At 50.3% G+C, this 21,602-nt stretch overlaps 1 protein-coding gene across 1 annotated transcript; it reads right to left on the reverse strand.

Moving 5' to 3' along the window:
• Positions 1–1,233: 1,233 nt before the first annotated feature.
• LOC111141633 (Rho GTPase activating protein 40) lies at positions 1,234–9,619 on the reverse strand. Its single transcript, XM_022494353.1, has 4 exons — positions 9,557–9,619; positions 9,007–9,148; positions 2,423–2,501; positions 1,234–2,063 (listed from the first exon to the last, which is right to left on the reverse strand). Exons 2-4 carry the CDS (start codon positions 9,066–9,068, stop codon positions 1,920–1,922), a joined length of 285 nt encoding a protein of 94 aa, XP_022350061.1. The 5' UTR covers positions 9,069–9,148; positions 9,557–9,619; the 3' UTR covers positions 1,234–1,919.
• Between the last annotated feature and the right edge of the window lie 11,983 nt (positions 9,620–21,602).

Here is a 21,602-nt window from a genome sequence, read left to right on the forward strand (position 1 = left end):
GAGAGCTCTGACCAGTGCCGGTCACGAGGCTCACTCTCTATGCTGTGAGAATAAAAAGTATCCCGTGGGTGCAAACACAGACACATACATGTGCACATGTGTGCGCGCACACACACACACGTATGCCAAGATGTGTGGCCCGAGAGCTCCAGTCCAGGGGCAGAAATGCGCTGAGCCCACAATCACCCTTAGAGGGGAGATCGTCAAGTGCCCTGGAGAGGTTTCATGGGACCCTTAGCACTGCGAGAGCCACAAAGGAAGAAGCAGGCATCCCCTACCTGGGGTCAGGATCTCCAGGGAGCAGAGGAGGTGGGAGTTACAGAGTTCAGAGGAGGAGCTCCCCAAGCCAAACCAGACCCCTGGGCTGAGAGCTGGCAGAGCCTGCGTGGGGGCACAGAGGCTGAGCGCTGGGCCTCCTCCCTCGGATCCCGCGGGGCTCGCGTTCCTTCGTTCCGGCGCTGGCTCATCTATTCATTCACTCATCCGCTCCCTCCCGCAACAAGTATGCTCAGTGCCTATCCGGTGGGCTCTCCAGTCCAGGTGCCTGGGACGCAGGACGGAAGAAGAAGACAAACAGGCCGCAGATTTGCAAAGCTTCGGTTTCAGGGGAGAAGGCAGACAATAAGTGATTCGAGAAATGACTATCTTCAGACAATGATTCACACACACAACTACGCAGCAGAGCGGAGCGTCTGGGATACGCAGCGCCTGGGCGGGCCTCTGGGAGGCGCTGACAGCCAGCGGCCATCCCAGGGCCCAGCGGCAGCCCTCCAGGGGGGTGGGCAGGTTTCTAGAGGGGGAGGGCGGTGAGCTCACCGGCCAGAGGGAGGGAGCCGAGGCCCGCAGGCAGGGAGGACAGGGGGAAGCCCCCTACTGGGAGGGGCCCAGAGGGAGACTGGAGGGCCCTGGGGGCAGATGAGGGGAGGGACTGAGGATTTATACCGGGTGGTGGGGCGTGGAGCAGGAGGGGCTCTGCAGCCCCAAGGTTTCTGTTTTAAAACGAGGCTGAGGAGCCCGGGGATGGGTACGAAGGAAGGCACGGACTGCACGGAGCACTGGGTGTTATAGGCCAGCAATGAATCAGGGAACGCTGCATGAACACTAATCATGTCCTGGATGGTGACTAACATATTAAAAAAATGATAAAATAGAAAAAAAAAAGAAAAAGGGAAAAAAATAAAGCAAGGCTGTGGGAAGCAAAGGCTGGAGAGGATTTCTCGGGGTCCCTGACCTTGGCTGGGGATGGACATCAGACAGCCCGCACCCTGAAGCTTATCGGAGAGTCGGAGAGAGTGACAGGGCGAGCGGATTTCCCCGCTAGGTCACAGGTGGACCCTGGGCAGGTTGCTTTATTCTTTTCAGCAAACTAGGAGTGTTTGTACTCTGTGGGTTATGAGAAGTCCAGGCAGAAGGTAAGTGGGGATCTGTGCAATATGTGCCCACGGGCAGACCTACATGCCCACGGACAGATGGATGTGCACACACGTGTGCGCCTGCTGATACACAATGAGCTGAATCTGATAAGCTCGGCCCCACTGCCATCGTGAAGGGAGGAAAGCTGGTCTGTAGGAGGATGAATGAGGACTGCAGTGAGCAAGCCGCACCTCCTCTTCTCCCCCGTTACACACCACACACACGCATGCCCTTGACATACACATACAGGCACACACACACATACCCGATACACTCCACACACACCTGCGCGTGTGCACGTGACACGCGTACATGCAAACACTACATGCACACACATACGGTACACACCATACACAGGCACACACATGTACAGGCACATACATCCTCCCCCATCAGCTCAAGGTCACAGGGAGGAGGTAGTCCTGTCTTCCCACCATGTCGCCTCTCCAGCCAAGGTCAGTGGCATCAAATGCTCTTCTCTGCAAATGCAAAGGGCTGGGACATCCTCACTGGGCAGTGCGGTGAATGTCGGGAGGCTCTCGGCACTCCCGGATGAACCTCTTGAGCAAATGGGACGTGTCACTGTGGTGAACCTTGTCCCAGCCAGAAAGGCCAGCGGAGAAATCTCTCTCCCCCTCTTGTTTCATCCCCTAAAAGAAGGAGGGGCACAGTGAGAAGCTGGCCCAAGGCTCTAGGAAAAGTTGTTCTACCACTTCTCTGGGCCTCCATTTCCTCATCTGGAAAGCAATAGCACCATCTCTGTGGGCTGATATGCAGAGTAAATGGCCGAACTGGGTAAGTGATGGCACAAGTTTCACCCAAGACATGCTGGCAGGCTGACTCCACCCCTGTGCCGCACGCTGCTGCCTCCCTGCTTTCCACCCTCCTGGAATTCCCTGACCCAAACAGGACCCAAGGCAGAACACAGACAAGCTGGGAACTGCTTCTCCCATGGCTTAACAGAGATGCAGCTTCGATGACATGGGGGAAACCAAAACCAAACCGTTACCTTGACCCTGGCCTGGGATCCAAGCACCCTGAGAATGCCTTCCATGTCCAGTTCTCTCTTTTCCAAAACAGGACAGCAGCTATGAGAGAAGGAAGCCAGCATTTAAACCAGCACCCCTGAAAAGTGTGATTCAAACTGGTGTGTTTGTCTCCCATGAAAACCGGGAAGAGGAGAGAGCTACGAGGAGGGTAACAGCTTTCTCAGCCACTTCCAGAAGCCAGCCCCTGCTCTGAGAGCTTCATATGCATTTCTCTTACTTAGTCCTTCATAAAAGGAGGGTACTATTATTATGACTTCACTGCACAGATCTTGACAGGGAGGTTTATGGAGGTTCAAAAATTCATCCCCAGTCTCCAAACTGGCAAGTGTCGGAGCCAGAACTTGAAACCAGGAGTCCAATTCTAAAGCCCACGTTCTTACGCTCCTGGGCTAGACATCTCCCAATGGTGGCCCCAGACACAGCCTTTCACGGGCTCAATGAGCCAAATCTGGGCACAACTCACGGCGTGAAGGACCAGCAGGACCCGGGGGCTGGGGAGGGCTCTGTGGTCAGCTTCCGGCAGGGCGTCAAGGGGCATGCCGAAAGCCATGTTTCTGTGGGAAGTCAAGAGCAGAAGGGGCATTTCATGTCGTGCAAGGCCAGTCGGGCTCTAGCCTGCAGGATCGTCTGGGCGACATGAGTCCGACTCCTTTCCCTGCGTGGGGACTGAGCTCTCCGCAGAATGGCTGAGCTCAAACTTCACATCTCTCGAGCAGAAACTTCGATCTCGGCAATAATGAAAATGTTAGCTGCATCACAGACCAGAAAGTCTCAGCTGGACAAAGAGGTGTTAAAAGGAAAAGGTGATGCTGTGTTGGGGGTTGCTGGGTAAGGTACCAGTGGTCTGGGGCAGAGGGCCTAGCCCTGCAGGCATGCGCCAAGTTCCTAAGACATATCCCCAGGTCTTCTTACTCATCCTGTCTCATAGTCTTCTGGGGAAACTTCCTCCTTCCAAATCTACCCTACCTTCCTTCTCTCTTTACTTCTCTACCCCTCTCTCTGCAAAACTCCCACCCCTGGTCTGTCTTACCCACTATGTTCTTGCTGTGTTTTTGTTTTTTTTTAAACATTTTATTTATTTATTTGACAGAGAGAGAGAGAGATCACAAGTAGGCAGAGAGGCAGGAAGAGAGTGGTGGTAAGCAGGATCCCCACTGAGCAGAGAGCCTGATGCAGGGCTTGATCCCAGAACCCTGGGACCATGACCCAAGCTGAAGGCAGAGGCTTAACCCTCTGAGCCACCCAGGTGCCCCTGTTCTTTTTTTAAGGACACAAATAAAAAATTCAGTGTGTAATGTTGACAATGATGCAGTGAAATGAACACTCTCATACATGACTGAAGGGTAACAAACACCAAGAACTTAACAGGTCTATTTCAGATAATCCAAGATGTACTCATGGTTGTATGTACAATAATAGTGGTTGTGTTTTACAATCGCAGAAACAGGGAAATAGCAAATGTCCACTAGTAAGGAAATGGCTAAATAAATTAGAATATATCCCCAAGGGGGTGCCTGGGTGGCTCAGTGGGTTAAAGCCTCTGCCTTTGGCTCAGGTCATGATCTCAGGGTCGTGGGATCGAGCCCCGCATCGGGATCTCTGCTCAGCAAGGAGCCAGCTTCGTCCTCTCTCTGCCTGCCTCTCTGCCTACTTGTGATCTCTGTCTGTCAAATAAATAAATAAAATCTTAAAAAAAAAAAAAAAGAATATATCCCTAAGGACGAAAATAATACCGTGAGTAAAAATCATGTTTTCAAAAGGAAACAACAAATGTTGGCAAGGATGCGGAGAAAGGGGAACTCTTTCACACTGTTAGTGGGAATGCAAGCTGGGGCAGCCACTCTGGAAAACAGTACGGACGATCCTCAAGATGTTAAGAACAGAACTACCCTATGATCCGACAATTGCACTACTGGGTATTTACCCCAAAGATACAGACACAGTGAAAAGAAGGGGCACATGCACCCCAGTGTTCATAGCAGCAATGTCCACGAGAGCCAAACTATGGAAGGTGCTAAGATGCTCTTTGACAGATAAATGGATAAAGAAGATGTGGTCCCCCTACACTATGGACTATTGTTCAGCCGTCAGAACCGACAGAAGGGATGAACACCCACCATTTGCATTGACATGGATGGACCTGGAGGGGATCGTGCTAAGTGAGGTAAGTCAAGCAGACAAGGACAATGATCATATGGTTTCACTCATATGTGGACATAAGTAATAGCATGAGGACCACAGGGGAAGGGAGGGAAATCCAAAGGGGGAGAAATCATCGAGGGAGATGACCATGAGAGACTATGGACCCCAAGAAACAATCTGGGGGTTTCAGAGGGGAGGAGAGTGGGGAATGGGGTAACATGGTGATGGCCATGGAGGAGGGCACATGCTGTGCTAAGCACTGGGTGTTATACTTAAAATAATGAATCACTGAACACTGCATCAAGAACTAGTTATGTACTCTACAGGGACTAACTGAACATAATAATAAAAAAATCACGTTTCCAAGGAATGTTATTACTAGTTGTAATAAATGGTAACATTGTTCCAAGTTCATTACCCAGCCTTGTAGCCACACCCTTTGCCATATGAATTTGCAGTTCTTCCCATAAAGCAACAGAAAATACTTCCCCATGGCTTTGCTAGTCAGCCAGGTGATAGCTTTGACCCATGGATCAATAAATTCCATGATGCATGCAGAGGTTTAAAATGCATTGTGTGTCAGGGCACCTGGGTGGTTCAGTCGGTTAAGTGTCTGCCCTGGCCTCAGGTCATGATCCCAGGGTCCTGGAATCGAGTCCTGCATCGGGCTCCCTGTTTAGTGGAGAGCCTGCTTCTCCTTCTGCTCCCTGCTTGTACTTTTTCTAGCTCTATCTCTCTGACAAATAAATAAATAAAATCTTTAAAAAAATAAAAAAATGCATTATGTGGTAGGGTTTGCTCTCTTGTGCTTCTGCCATTAATTGCTATAAGGACAGGCTCCAGATGGCCTGCTGGTCCCGGGCGGATGAGACACATGAAAAGCAGCCCCAGCCCCAGCCAACAGCTTGAGCCAAGGCCAGCCTAGGTCAGCCGAACCGCCAAACATGTGAACAAGAGTGAGTAATCGTTGTTTGAAATCATGAGTTTGCCGATTGTTTGTTATGAGGCATTATTGTGGCAATAGCTGAATGATACAATGGGAAATGTCCATAATTCTCTAATATTTAGTGAAAAAAAGATACACGCACACCCAGGAAGATGATGCACTGAGAGCTGACAGCACTTAAATCTGAATCGTATCTTTCCGTTTGTATTTTGCTCTATTTCCCAAATTTCCCACAATGAGCAGGTTTGTTTTCAGATGCAGAAATATACATATATGTGTGTGTGTGTGTGTGTGTGTGTGTGTGTGTGTATACACACACATATAACAGCATATATATTCTATATATAACATAATATGTTACTGTTATATGTAACAGGAAGAAATACAGCAGCTAAGCATGCTTCCTTTCCACGCAGCTCCTTGGATGAGAAATCCACAGGGTTTTTGGAGCTGGGACTGCTGACCAGTTGCCTTCCGCTTCCCTACCTTGTTCCTCTTCAGGTCCAAGCCTCACTGGTGCAGAGCACAGTCAGCTCGAGAGGGCCAGAGCAGGGATCGTCTGCATATCCTGCAGGGAGAAGTCTCTATCCTCGTCAAGCCAAGTCTGCCTTTGGGAATCCTAAACTTCTAGGGAGGGAAGTAGAGACAATCGCTCAAGGGGCCCCTGAGTGGCTCAGTCGGTTAAGCGTCAGACTCTTGGTTTCAGCTCAGATCATGATCTCAGGGTCCTATGAGCGAGTCCTGCATTGGGCTCTGCACTCAGCGTAGAGTCTGCTTGAGATTCTCTCTCCCTCTTCCCCATTCATGTGCTTGCTTGTTCTCTCTCCAAATAAATAAAATCTTTAAAAGAAAAAAAGGCAATCGCTGAAGCTGCATGTCTGGTAAGGGCATTGAGGTTCTCCCATCCCCCGCAGAAGGTTACTGGGGGGTAGGTAACAGAGGCGATGAGGACTGGGGCTCAGGCGTCCATCCCAGGTTCAAGTTTAAGTTCTATCTCTGACTGATTAGGTTGCATTCTGAGCTTCTAAATCCTCATCTCTAACCGTAAAATAGTGCCTGCCTCATAGGGTTTTGTAAAATGGGCTAAGGGGTACAAAGTACTTCTGGTGCCAAGCACACAGCGAGGCCCCAATAAACGGAAGCTGTTTTTATTACTTGCATTCCAACAGGAGGGAAGACCGCACAGGCCTCTTATCATTGCTTCTATTCCAGTCCTTTGTTGCTCTCTCTCGCCCCATCTGTCTCTGCCCTTGGCAGTGCCACCCATGGATCCAATGCTCCTCTTCCTATTACTCTGAATAATGACAGAATATTAATTGAAAAAATAAATTATGCTCAACTGCACCGTCTAGAGGCCATAGTAGGGTTCTGCGGGCAGCACGAGGCATTCCTGCAGCCAGAGGTCAAAGACAGCAAGAGGACGGACTGATGGGTTTGTTTAGTATTGCTGGTCAACTTGACCAGCGTATTCCCCAGGGCCCCATTCCAGTGCCCTAAGAAGGGAAAGGAAGCATGTGCTTGAAGGTAACAATGTTGTGGCTATCGTACAGCCTAGTGCTTGTGGTGTGAGCTGTGATGTCACATCTTCTGGGTTCAAAGTCTGATGTTCCCTATGGATTTGGGGAAATCATTTTACCTGTCTCTGTGTCAACAGTCTCACTTGTAAAATGGGGCTAATGACAGGACCTACTTCACAGGATTGGGGGGGGCGTTAAATTAGATAAAGCATATGAAACACAGTTTCATATAACTACTATAATTATTTATTTTTTCAGGGCATGATTGCCCACATAGCAGAAAGAAATGAAAATCATAAAGGTAAAGTACTGGGTATAATGCCTGATCCATGGTAAAACATCCATATACAGTATCTCCAGATTATTAATCATCATCCTTCATGGGTTAATGCGGGAAATCAAATGATCAAGGCGAGAAGGCAAGATAATGTTGAGCATTAATTATCTCTGATGCTTTAGAAATAGAAAGTCATTATTTTAAAAAAAAATTTATTTTGATGTACTGTGCTTACATAAGATATTTTCCCTGGGAGAAACTAGGTAAGGAGTACATGGGAACTCTGTACTATTTTTGCAACTTCTTGTGAGTCTAAACTTATCTCAAAAAGAAAAAGAAACATTCTATTTGTGGAGCAGAGGTTACCGGGGGAGGGGGCATATTTCCTAAACGGTGGACAGTAACAGTCCACCAGGAAGGCACTGGGTGGGGCTGCTGGGGGCTCCAGTCCTGGCCTCAGGATCAGCCGGCTCTCTCACTTCTCTCTGAACCTCACTGCTCCTTTCCTACCAGCGAGGTGGGGGTGCAGTGACAGCACCCACCTTCTAGGGTGAGGGAAGGAAACAAGCCAATGCATGGAAGCCTCTGGAACAAGGCCCAGAGCCAGCTACCTAGGGTTATCCAATGATATCAAAATATGGTCAGTGAAGAACCTCTTCCTTTTGGTAACAGCAGGACCTGGGAAAACCTATACATGATAAGAAGAGTCAGAACAGTGGCTGCCCTAGGCAGTGGGGATTAACTAGGAAAGGCACAGTGCAGCCTTCAGGGGTGCTGGAAGCGATCTAGACCTTGACCTGGTGGGAGTTAACAGGTGCACGCATCCAGCTGCACATGGCAAATATTTGCCCACCTTCCCATGCACTTTATTTCAATCTTTAAAACATAGCTATAAATGATGACGTCCTCATGTGGAAGGAATTGTGCTGGGACAGTTCAGCCCTCTGGGAGAAAGAAAAGGGCAGGAGTTGGGTGTTTCTCTTTCACACCAGACACCAAAATGAATTTTTTAAAAAACTAGGAAAAATACCTGGAGGTGGACAGTTTTCAGTTTGCTGGATTAAGGAGGACTTTCTAAGCGTAAAACAGAGAACATAAATGAACATAGAGTGAAGAAGGAGCATGAATGTCTGTAGCTCTCCGCTCCCCAGGCCCCAGCACAGCAGTTACCGGGCAGAGAGCTGTGCTAGGAATTCAGTGAGTGAACGGGGTGCCCCGCAGCTCAGCAGGGGTGAGGACGGCGATGCAAGATGTACAGGTGCCAAAGGATGGGGCCCAGCCACCACCCCTCTGGGCAGCGTGCTCACCAGCTAGGTGCCTCCCCTGAGGCGGCAGGCCCCCTGCAGGAGCCCAGCAGCATCCACAGGGATGCACCCCCGCACCCCCACTCGCTGCTGAGCCTCCAGCTCTGCAACTGGAAACAGAACAGAGAGGCACACATTCCTGGCTGCCTCCCCTCATTGACTCCAAGCCCAGAGCCCCAAGAAGCAAATTCCCAGGCTTGTGCCCTTGCGCAGGCCCACGTAACTCAGTAGTAATTGCCCAAGATTAGGATCTGAGATTGTGACTCCAGGAAGCAAGCCGTGAGGCCAAGGATTCAGGCCTTTACCCCAGCAACCAGCAGAAAGATGGAAAAACTCAGAGGGGTGCGCCCTCTCTTACCTCAGAGTGCAAGCCCCGGGGGTGCAGGTGGAGAATGCCGACGCCTGGAGAATGCAGGCCATTTACCTGGAGGAGACTTCGAGGTCCTGGACCTGAGCTGGGTCCATTTCATACCCGAGGCCCCAATCTCTGAAGAGGCGTCCTATGCAAAGGACAAACGGCTCCCAGTTAGTAGTGCAGGAAGCACGGGATGTTCGGCCGCGGGACGCAGGAGCGGTCCCCAACCCCTTCGCAGGCAGAGCCGCTGAAGCTCAGGGAGCTTGCCCAAGACCCCACAGGGGCGGAAGACCTACACGTATCATGGGAACACAGTGGCTGACGAGCATCCAGATGGGCAGTCTTGCCGTCTGTGCGCACGCGCACACGCGCGCACGCGCACACGCGCGCACACGCACGCACACGCGCGCACACGCGAACACACACACGCATGCACGTACGTGCGCGCGCCAATACAGCTCTGCCGTAGTATTGCTCTTGTGCTCAGGAAGTGATGACATCCCAGAGGCCCCAGGGAGACAGGGCCTGCCGCGACCTTATGCCACTTCCTCACCATTGATCGGAAGAACCTGCGGGTGTCCCCGACATCTCTGGCAGGTGCCCGGTATTGTCTGCAGGTTTAGCAGGCAGAGATGTGCAGCCGGCCGCACACGGCAACCGCCTGGGGCCGCGTCGGGGTGGACGGGAGCCCCTGGTGGCCACAGCCCAAGCTCTGGCCACCAAGGAGGCCTGACAGGCCTGTGTCCTGCAGCCACTGGGATTCGGCTTCTCCTGCCAACAGAGGAGAACACCCAGAGGAACACACACAGCTCCGTGCCCAGCCACAGGCACTCACCAAGGCCACATGTAAGAATACATACTCCCGTGTACGCAAGGGGCATCCACATATCCGACCACGGGACCCCCTAACACCAACCACACCTTTCAATGGGGAGATCTAGTAAGACGCCTGAGAATACAGGGGATACTGATGGGATTACCCACTAGCTAGATGTCAACACTTAACACTGCCACCACTGGGAAACAGAGCAGGCTGAGGAGGCCCCCTGTATGTACTGATTCTGAAATGTAGCAATGAACTCACTCCCTCTCCCAGATCTGGCGGAGACCACCACAGAATCACATGGGCCCTGCTTTGTAGAGTGTGGGCAAGCCGTTGGTGTCCCCTTGGAAAGTCCCTTTCTACTCAAGACCTTATTTATGATAGAAGACACCCTCCACTATGTTTCTCCCTCTGCTTCCCACCGCAAAACCGTTCATCCAGATCAGTCCTGAGACCCACCTCCAGAGACCACCCAGGAGCTCAGCCCCAGGCCCGGGAAACTGCACTTGGAACATCCTCCCCAGGTTCCTGGAGCATCTGGGAAACACTGGCCTGCTGTGTTCCTTCCTTCTTTCGGCGAACAGATGAGAGCTCAAGAAGGAAGTTGCACACACATGTGAGCCGACTGGGGGCGCGATATATGGTTGTGCCCAGTGTGACCAACTTAGTGGACCAGGTGCCAGTGGTTTAAAAACCCCAAATTGCCTTTATGGCAGGCTGGATCGCACACATAAGACAGACACCGTAGTCTTCGAACATTTCCCCTGTACTTGGGTGCCAAGGAAATGCTTCCAGGGCAGACACAGCTCTGTGGGTCCTCCCCTCTGGCAGGTGGAGGTACTGATGTCACTGTAATGCTAGGAGACTTTTCCCTCCTGCTAACCACAGGTCATTTGTGCAGATCTTTTCAATGAATCAGTGTTTCATGAAATTGAGACATTTACCTACCACCTTTATCATTTTTTTAAAGATTTTATTTATTTATTTGACAGACAGAGATCACAGGCAGGCAGAGAGGCAGGCAGAGAGAGGAAGGGAAGCAGGCTCCCTGCTGAGCAGAGAGCCTGATGTGGGGCTCGATCCCAGGACCCTGGGATCATGACCTGAGCCGAAGGCAGAGGCTTTAACCCGCTGAGCCGCCCAGGCGCCCCCACCTTTATCATTTTTATCTGTATCTAAATAGTCCCGTACAATTGTTTCCTTACTATTTTTCCCTAATCAAGGGCCACATTTTTACTTACATCTGTTCTTGGAAAAGAAACCTAATATCCTAACCACTAAAGGGAGTATCTATCACCGCAGGTATTAAGTAGAAGTTAATGAGAAACAGTGACTATATTAACGTTCTTGGCCCCGCGCCACCCAGAGGCTTCCGCTGTCCTTTGAGTCTAAAAAAGCTCCTGTGTCTATTTAGTCGTCCACATGGGTTTCTCCTTTACCCACCCCAGCCCCAATCCCTTTGATTGTGTGAAATTAGATTGCTGGCGAATGCACGATGGCCGACTGGTTTCCTGCAGCAGGGGCATCTCCCCAAACCACTTCTTCTGTGCCCAGTGATGTGCGTTCTGCACTGGAGCCGGGGTGGCAGACCATCAGGCCCTTGGGGGACCCCTGTCTCCCATACAACCACATGTTTTGGAAACCAGGGGCTAGCGTAGCTGAACTGTATTCTAAACCAAGGAGGCTTCCGTGTGGATGCTCTCTCCATTCCCTCCTTCACTGAACCAATAAAGATGGAGTATGAGAATGTGCTTGGCTTGGGTCTAGGCACTGAGGAGGCAGTGGTAAAGAAGATGGGCAATGTCCCCAGCCTTGTGGAGCGTCCCTTCAAGTCCCTGAGTGAGAAGGGCCCGGCTGAGCCCTGTCAAGCCCTGGATGATGCCGTCACCATCGTCCTTGTCGTCGTCGTCATCATTATCATCACAGTGAATGCTGCTTTACACTGCTGAGCTTTGGGTGCCCGTGCAGTCATAGGTAACAAGGACACAGTGTTGTCTGTCTCTCAGAGAGATGGGGAGACATCTAACTTGTGAGCAGAGCACTTTGAATTCCACTAGAATGTTAGCTCCACGAGGGGAGAGATTTTGCTTTGAACAGTGAACAGTGTTCACTGTTGTATCCCCAGTGTCCGGAACAGTTCTTGGCATGTGATAGGCACTCATCAATATTTGCTAAATGAATTAATCTAAGGAGGGCATGATCTAATTTACATTATAAAAAGATCATATGACTGTTGCATGGAGAAGGGAGAGACCGGACGGCTGGGAGCAAAGGGAGGGCAGGGAAACCGGTGAAGAGGATACTGCATCAGTCCAGATTCGAGGTAGAGCCCCTTCCTGTTCTGGTTCCCGTCTGGCTCCTGTCATGTTTTTCTTCCCCTTGTCCCAGCACCCAGCAGGCCCCAGCCAGGGCTCCTCACCCTCTGAAAGCTGGCTTTCACCCCCACTGCACCCTCTTCCTTCAGCTCACCCCTCTGTTGGATCCACTCGACCTCCATCCGAAAGCCATCCATGGATGAGCTCTCTGCCAAGCTATTATTTAAAAAACAAACAATAAACCAGAAAAGAAAAGAAACATTAGGTGCATTCCTCCAGCCACAATAATTGATTCAAGGAAGGGGAACATGCAGGACTTTGGCTGGGAGTTCTAGGCTAGAGACAACCAGCTCTAGCCCAGGACGCAGAGCAGGTAGCCCCACGGAGGTGGCGAGCACACGTGGTGATCCAGGCTCAGAACGAAGTGGATCCCACACTCAACACAAATAGAAAACTTAAAAACTTGGTCCTAGATGATGTCATTGAGTAGCTGAGTCACAAGAGGGTCACCTACATGGCGCGTATTCAGGAAAGATCCTCGTGGGGAGGCAGTAACCCTCCCCTTTGACAGGGGTTGGATTATTTCTGTCAGTCGCAAGTAACATGATGATAAGCGTCCTCACGTTCATTATCATGTTCCCTTGTGTAGAAGTAATAGTAGAAAAGAGTGTGAGAGGCGGATTTGTAAGCACAAAGGGTTTGTGAGATTGTGACAATTCTTGCCCAAATTGCCTTCCAGAAAGGATTGTTCTATTGGATTTGTTTGTTGTGGTCCATGTTGCAGCCTGGGGCGGGGTGCTGATTTGGTTCCTGCTGCCTCCCTGGCTTCCGTCTTGTGGGTCCTGTGCCCTTGAGTCTCTGAGGCTATATTTTGCCCATAACCTGAGATCCCACCTCCTGATGTCCCCCCAGCTTCTGGAGGTGTGATCCAGTATACCCAGGATCAGGGTCACAGATGTGGGACATGAGCAGTCACACACGGTCCCTCAGTTAGAAGGGCCTCCCACTAGGTTTAATCATTATCAGGAAATTCTTAATAGCGGTTGAATAAGAGCCTCCATGTTCATTTGACGCATGGCTTGTGCCTTTCTCCCAAGTGTCCTGCCCACACACTGAGCTCAACTCCAAGCGATAAACACTCACATCCCGAAACACACTCAAACGGGGTAAAGCCGAGAATTCTCAGGTCCTTTGGGGCCCAAGGGAAGAGGCAGGGCACCAGCTCTCCCCTGGGGGAACGGCTTGGCCATTCTCACTGAGCAGAAGCTTAACTGGGGACCGATTCCCAGTTAATTATAAAATTGGCTGTTCCACTCTATTTATGCTTTTCGAGAAAGCTGCTAGCCGGCGCCCCTCCTGCGAATCCGTTTGGTCCCGCGTGCTGGCGCTCAGTTTGGTTTCTTTAGCTGTTTTGCGATTTCGCTTGAAAATTGCCGGCATCTGTGTGTTTTCCTGACAATTTGAAAACCTCAGTGACTAAACCCAAACAGAAGACAGTAACTGTGTCTCGATTTGACAGCTGAGAGTGAGAGAGGAGCCGTTGCCATTTCTCTGGGTGAACTTTCTAAGGAGGTCAGACAGGGACCCAGGAGAAAACAGACACAAAATAAAACCCCAGCAGTTCTAAAAGGATTGTTGCGCTGAGATCACGGCGTGCAGTGCGGTGACAGATCTTCAGTTTAGCACAACTGGGGCACTCGGCACGTCCGCTAAATTCATTCCGAGCTTCACAAACACAGCCCATTTTTTGCTTTTGTTGTCAACATTTTTTTGAGGTATCATGTACTCAGAAAAGCGCACAGATCCTAAGCGTACAGCACGATGGTCTCTCGTTGTAATTTTGTTTTTAGGCATTTACTGAGCACTTAACCACACGCCCACTAAGCGATAGATAATGGGATCCTTAAGTTTAGAAGGTAAGAACTTCGGCTCAAGTGTCAGGTGTGACTTTGAATCCTAGAGCTGTTATATTAGCGAAATAACCTTGGGGAGCCTGTGAACCTGGAAAGCCTCCGCTTCCTCCTCATCCCACAGAGACCCCTAGTGTGGTTTAAGAGATACTCGGGGCAGTCAGCAAATGTGGATTGAGCTCCCGCATAGTTTCTAGAGAGCTGGGGCACATACAGTGCTGGACTGAGAGGTCCTCCACAAATATCAGTTCGATAAATACTTGTTGCTTAGGGGCACTTTCCACCTGACATTCAGACGGGACGAGTGACTTGCCCGGGCTGCCCAGCCGATGAGTGGGTTCTAGCTCTTGCTCTGCAGCAGCAGAATGATCCACGCGCCAACTGGTTGTCCCTCCAGGTGACCCATGGGAGGACGAAGATCCTGCAAATTCTCAGCTGCAGTCTGTGCCCCCTAATACTTCCTCTCTGCGTGACCGTGGATGTTTCCCTTTCTCACTCCAGGCCTTAGTTTCCATAACCGTGCAGTGGGGAAAAGGTGGTAGGGACAGGAACTTTGCAAGACAGACTTGGGAAGACTCTTGCCTGTGGGGTCATGGCAGGCGCCCAAGGATCAGGTGATGGGGGGAGGCAGCGGCTGGAGAATGGGCCGAGGAGCCCGCACAGACAGGATGACCGAGGGATGAGGATGCCTCACTAGGGGAGTTCCAGGGGAGGTGTGGCCAGGCCTCCTCTCCAGCTCAGCCGGCTGGCCAGCCGGCTGGTGGCAGTCAGGCTCTTGGGCCCCCCTTCATTCCCTTCAAAGAGCCTGCCATTGCTGTCACCTCCCTGACTCCGATGAAGTAACGGCAGGTGGCAGGACCGGGCATCCAGGTTAGACAGAAGCTGAGCTCCACACGCTGACTTTGCATCTCAGCAGAGATGTTTCACTTCCCTGAGCCTCCGTGTCCTCTGCAGAGGGGGGCTAATCCGAGCTACTGTCGCAGTGAGCATCACAAGAGGGGTAACTGAGAAGCCAGGCAAAGTAGCTGGCCTGCCCTGGGTGCTCAGGAAATAGGAACCGTTGCCACAATTGTCATTAGTGTGACAGCATCACTGCGCCCCTCATCATGAACGATAGAGGCAACTGTAAGTTTGGGAGAAGGATCTGAACACCAGCACAGGCGATGTGGCCACAGTGACATGTTGTCTCATGTCTCCTGGGGGGCAAAATTATGCACGTTAAAAACCAATGTCATTCATGTCATCTTCATAACAATTTCTTATTCTTATAATCCCATTTTACAGAGGAGAAAACAGAGGCACGCAGAAATGAACTTGTCCAAGATTACCTGTCTAGTAAATGGGCAGGACTCTGACCTCAGGCATCAGGCTCCATAGCCCACGTTCTCAACCACTATGCAATAAGGCCTTTGTGCAACTTTTTTTCTTAATTGTGACTTTTTCTTCCCTCTCTCTTTTTTTCCAGCCCATTGGCCAGATGCAGCAGGTGGCTGGGGAGGAAATACCACCAGCCTAGACTCAGTCCCAGCTCTGCTTCTTACCAGCTGCTCTGACACTTTTGAAGATTCCCTCTGGCCCATCATTAGGAATAGACAGAGGGGCCTGGTGACTCAGCCCGTTAAGCAGCTGCCTTCGGCTCAGGTCATGAGCCCAGAGTCCTGGGATCGAGACTTACATCAGGCTCTCTGCTCAGTGGGGAGTCTGCTCTCCCTCGAACCTTCCCCCCGCTTGTGCTTTTTCTCTCCTAATAAATACATAAAATCTTTTTTAAAAATTAGCAGTGGGTAGTGATATGTCATAGCAAAATGGACTGAGATAAATCCCCATGGGGCATGCTGGAGGAGCAACTGGAGGTCACTGTCGAGGAAATGCCAAAGTCTCCTTGGCCAAGTAGATGACCCAAGGGCTGGTAAGAAGAAGGGGTGAGGATAAAGGAGGGACAGAGGATGAGTGGATCACCAAGAATGGCCACCATGGGAGGAATGGCCCTAGGGCACGTGATGTGACCCTATCTTTTATATCCTCTACAAACATTTAGGAAATCAAACAGACCAGCCAGTGCTTTGGGAATTGGGTTGTTTCAGAGCTAGTTGCTAAAATGCTGACATCAGCCTCTGGTTCAGGGTGGAATAAGGACACATGCTGGATACTCAGAGGTGTTAGTTACATATACCCAGTCACAACCACCCCAATTCCCAAGAGGGCAAGGCAAAAGTACAAGAAGGGAAAAGCCACAAATATTTGGCATTTGCACAGTTTGATCCCTAGCTACCGGAGGAGTTTTTTGGTAGGAACTTAGTTTTTTGGTCCCAGCGCTGTATTTTACAGTGTTTGAAAATGTCTTCCTGACAAAGAGTTCTAAGTATGCAGCTTGTGTTATCCCTATGTCATTTGAGTTTGCCCCCCACCCATCTATTGACATGGGCTTTGGGCACATGCCATGCTCTGGCCCATAGAATGTTCGCAGACATGAGATACTCCAAGGCATGAAATGTGCCTGCGTGATGGGGCTGGCCCTCCAGCGGCTCCCATCACCATGGGAGTTGCTGTCCGAGGATGGCTGCAGCCTGAGTCCCAGAATGAACACGTATGGGACAGACCAGAGCCCAGCCAGCAGGAGCAGCAAGTTCAACCAGACCCACAGCTTGAAATGGGGCCGCCCAGCAGAGCCTGGCCCAGATCAGTGAACTCTCAGCCAGCCAGCACACACGTGGCTTGAGTAATGAGCATTGTTTAGTGAATGATTGCCATTGAGTTCAAGATCATTTGTTACACAGTGATAGCCGACAGAGACAGTGTATTATTGAACAACCTAAACCACTTGGCTAGAGCGCTAGCTGGAAGGTGGTGGCCACCCCTTCCAGCGGGCTTTCTAGCCAGCAGTGCTTCCCTGCCCTGCTTGCCAGAGAGGGTCTGAAAGCTCCCATGGGGTTGAGGCTTGCCTCCATCCTTCCTTTAAGGAAAATCATGGACACTACCTTGTCCCCACCTGAGCCACTTAATCAGATTATTTTATATGTTGGGCAACATATGGAATTGTGTTGGTCACCTGTGCCTACCCGAGCACTTGAAATGTGATTAGTCTAACTCCAGGCCCTGGAGTCAGACTATCTGGGTCTGGGTCTGTCCTCTTGATATGTGACCATGGGAAAATATCTTAGTCTCTCAACTCCCCCTGCAAAATGGGCATGATGAGGATGATACTAATATACACAGGTTGTGAGGAGGAAGTAAAGCAATGCATACAAATCATTTGGCCCCTAGGAAGTGCTCCACCAAATGTCTAAAAGCAAAACTGTGCTTCAACACAGCCTACAAACCTCCTAAGATGAGGCAAACAGCCCCGAGGGACAGAACAGGAACAAGAGTGGGAGGGGGCTGAAGAGAGAAGGCCTCTGGAGGAGGCAATCTTGGGACTCAGTTTTAAAGGGTCAGTGAACACCAGGGAGGGAATGAGATAGAGAGCTCATGGGAAGGGGAGCAGGTTCTTATGCTGGTAAGTACAAAGGAATTTCCCTGGGTGGATGGGAGTCTACATTAGGGTTTCATGAGAATGAAGTTGGAAAGAAATAAAGGGTTATGGAGATCTCCCCATGCAAAATAAAATCTAGAAGCCATTAACCAGCAATATGAAAGGTTTGATCACACCAAAATTCAAAATTCCTGTATAACAAAGACACCATACACAAATTTAGTGATCAGCTGACAGGACATTTGCAACAAATGATAAAGGTTACTACCTAATCTATATAAAGAGTTCCTGGAAATCGATAAAGAAAAAATACCTTCAAAAAACATCTCATGGGAAAGTACACAACAGATATGAATTAACAGCCACTGGAGATAAAATGTAAATGCTCCATGTGAAAAGATGTGATTAGAGAAACACAAATTAGAACAATGAAACATTTTCACCCACCAGATTGGCGAACACCAAAAAGATCGCTCATACCCAGGGGTGGCAAGTGTCAAGAAGACATTTTCTCAACCTATGAGTATCTGCTGGCCCAGCTGGGCGGAGCTGGTAATGCTTGACAGGAGGGGAATTAGGAGTGGGGAATTCCAGAGCCTTGAAGGGCCCTAACCTAACCGCTCGGCATAATGAGAAGCTTCTCCCTTTGCTTCATTGTAGGGCAAGAGAGGAAATATGGAGCCCATCAGAAGGGACTTGCCCTTCGCTGGTTTGTAAGCAAGTTGGCCCAGGTGAGCCCCGGAGAGAAGCCGCCTGCCAGCCCATCTGTTGCAGAAGTGGTTGGAATGCAGCCCCCGATGGCCAATCCGTGGTGGACATCCAGGAGGACATGTGTGAGCAACAACTATCAGAACAGTATTCATTGCAAATGAAGGCGCAGGCTCAGAAGGGTGACGTAAGCGGAGGACTTAGAGCTCAAATGCAGATCTTTCTTCCACTGCAAGGAGTCAGGAGGCCTGACTTTACTTACTGTATGAAAATAAGTCTGTGCTATTTGTGTCCTTCCCAGAGCGATCCCTCAGAGCGCTAATGTCTGGGGGCATCCAGCGCGCTCCCCACGTCCCCGCTCTGTGCCAGACCCTGCCCGTGCGTTCATCTCCTTGGGTCCTCATAGCAGACAAGGCAGAGAAGGCTGCCCCCATCTTACAGAAAAGGAAGCTGAGGCTCAGAGAGCTTAAGTGACTTCCCTGGAGCCCCACACAGCTGGGAAAGGTGGAAGCTGGACTTTGAGCTTCAGGCTGACCTTCAACCACTGATGCATTTAAACTCCCCCCAGCGATCTCTTGGTGCTTGGGTTTGCATACAGGGGTGTGTGCCTGAGGGGTTAAAGCAGCAGGATATCTGGAAAGACTGGTGACATTACCGGTGGCTAAGACCTCAGAGCTACACATGAACAGAGCATGAGGTTAGGCAGGCTTTGTAAAAATGACTTATGACATGAGTTATCTGTGTGTAGCTGGGCAAGTCGCTTATCAGAACCTAGACCATCGCACTAGACTCAAAATGGTCTTCCTGCTTCTGTGATCTACCAGACACTCAGCATGTGAAAAGTTGCTCAATGGCACTTATATAAGAAAGTGGAGTTAAGGTGCCTGGGTGGCTCTGTGGGTTAAAGCCTCTGCCTTTGGCTCAGGTCATGATCTTAGGGTCCTGGGATCAAGCTCCGCATTGGGGCTCTCTTCTCAGCAGGGAGCCTGCTTCCTCCTCTCTCTCTGCCTGCCTCACTGCCTACTTGTGATCTCTGTCTATCAAATAAGTAAATAAACTCTTTAGAAAAAAAAAAAGAAAGAAAGAGTTAAGAACAAGATACAATTAGCATAGGCTAAAAAGAGCAGTATTGTCCAGTCAAGAATGTCAACATATAAAACCAAACCGGCACCCACACTGTGAGTCTGTAATTGGACACAGACTTCTGGGAAACCGCTGGGCGATATGATTCAGTTTTAAAGGTACAGACCTTTGGATTCAGTGATTCCTGTTCTGGGAATTTATCATAAGGTAAGTGCACAAAGATATATATGCCTAAGACAATGCATATAGTTAAAATAGCAACAAGAAAAGAAGGAGGGAAGGCAGAAGGAAGAAACAACCTAAATTTTCATCATAGGGTATTTGTCAACAAAAGTAGAGTTTGGTCATAAAAGAGCTACATGGACCCAGCTGAGACCCCATAGCTTAAGGTCCTGAATCCTGAACCCCAAATAAACTCTTGGGTCTCTAATACAGCACACATGGCGGGGGGCATCCCTCATATCCCTTGGAATCTGAAAATCAGTGACCCCTGCGGAAGGCATGAGTCGGAGTCCAGGGCAATGTGTGTCCCAGAAGGGTCTCATTTGGAGTTCACCAACCAAGGTTTGAAATACACCCCCAACACCTGGCAGCTTGGAACCTTGGGTCATTTACTTGACCTCTCTGAGTTTCTGTCTCCTCATCTGTAGGATAGGAGGACAATTCTTCCCTCATGGGGGTGTAGCGGGGACTGACAGAACATATACCCCTCTAAGGTCTTCATCTTATTCCTTTTACCCCTCAGGCCTGGCCCTGAGACACCAGTGGCCCAAGCCTCCCCACTCTCTTTCCTTGACGACTGTACCTTCAGCCCAGGTCTGCACAGTGCCTGGGCTGCTCGGCGGTGCGGGCTCACAGGATCCAGGGACATGGTGAGGCAAGGGGCACTGGGGTCCAGCCTCTCCATCAGGAGTGCAGGGAAAAGGGCTGACACCCTCACGGCTCCTAGTTCAGTGGCTGGGCTCCCATCACCATGGGGCTGACTCGACCAACGATGCACGCAGGAGGAAGGCTGCAGGGTTCTGTGACACATTCAATTCCCAGACGCCCCCAAATGTCCAACCTCCTCTCCTGTGAGCCTGTCTCAGCTGGGGCCACCTACAGGCAGACACACACAGACAGACCGCACCCCCCACCCGCCCACCAGCGCACAGTGAAGTAAAAATGGCACCTTTTAAAAAGTCATGAAATATTATTTGCATTGCATTATTACCTGCAGCCATCCAATTTTAAATTAAACTGAATTAACAAAGTACTCAACTAACATAGCCAGAAAAGGTAGCGATGACTCGGGGATCTTCACCCCAGCCTGGCCACTCTTTGAGCAGGTCACCCACCTGCTCTGTGTCTTGATTTCCTCCTCCTTGAAATGGGGATGGTAACATTTGCCAGGAAGCAGGAAAGCAAGCCAGCAGGATTGTGTTGTAGTGGTGAGAAGGGCAGGGCCTGGGTGGGAGAGGAGGCTAAGGAGCAGGGAAGGAGAGTGGCAGAATGTGGGGATCCTGGGAATTGACATTTTGCCTGGAGTGTGAAGGAGCAGGAGCTCGGCACATGCAAAGGCATGGAAGTGAGGGATTTTCCTGCCAGTTTCCCTGGCTTGTGTCCCCATATCTGTAGGGACCAGGAGGGCCTCCTCTTGCACTCTGGCCAGGACAGAACACTGTGTTCTTCCCCCAGGTTGCTCTGGGCTCCCGCCCTGTCCTCCTCAAGGTCTCTGAGTGTTAATGACCCTCCCAGGGGGGCATAGTTGACTTTACACTAATAGTGGCCCCAGGGAGCAGTTCAAGGATGGGGCCTAAGTCCACGGGTCACCATAGCCTGCTCTGTCCAGGGAGAAGCAAGAAATGGAGCCCAATAACTGGAAATAATACCCCAGGGGAGCCACAGTGCCCAGGACTATGCATGACTCTCACATCAAAAGATGGTAAGGGCCCCACAGGACAAAGACTCTGTTGGGAGCCTCAAGTCTCAGGTAAATGTCACTGGCTCTCACATGGAGACTAAGACCATGCAGATGACTAACTGTCCAGTCTTCCCAAGGTCCTCCTGAGGACAAGACTCTGGAACCATGCCACCAGAAGGTCAAGTATTTGGAGGTCCCATTGGTGCAGAGGCCCTCCTTCCCAACTAAGTTGAAATAGCCATGAAAATGGGTGAAAAGTACTTTAGGAGCCATAAGTAGTTTTGTGTGTAAAACATATAGATGCTTAGTAAGTGTTAGATGGATGGATGAATGGATAGATGGTTGGATAATGGATGGATGGATGGATGGATGGATGGATAATGGA

The sequence above is a fragment of the Enhydra lutris genome, unplaced genomic scaffold, assembly GCF_002288905.1.
Source record: "Enhydra lutris kenyoni isolate GAN:26980312 unplaced genomic scaffold, ASM228890v2 scaffoldscaffold6, whole genome shotgun sequence".
In the NCBI taxonomy this organism is placed as follows: domain Eukaryota; kingdom Metazoa; phylum Chordata; class Mammalia; order Carnivora; family Mustelidae; genus Enhydra; species Enhydra lutris.

Bases quoted from the DNA above. Each gene is read 5' to 3' on its own strand.
- LOC111141633 (XM_022494353.1), bottom strand. From the start codon at position 9,068: ATGGCCTGCATTCTCCAGGCGTCGGCATTCTCCACCTGCACCCCCGGG. The intron at 2,502-9,006 runs GTAAGAGAGGGC...CTTCTCTCATAG, and splicing joins CCCGGGGCTTGCACTCTGAG to CTGCTGTCCTGTTTTGGAAA. The intron at 2,064-2,422 runs GTAACGGTTTGG...TCCTTCTTTTAG, and splicing joins GATCCCAGGCCAGGGTCAAG to GGGATGAAACAAGAGGGGGA.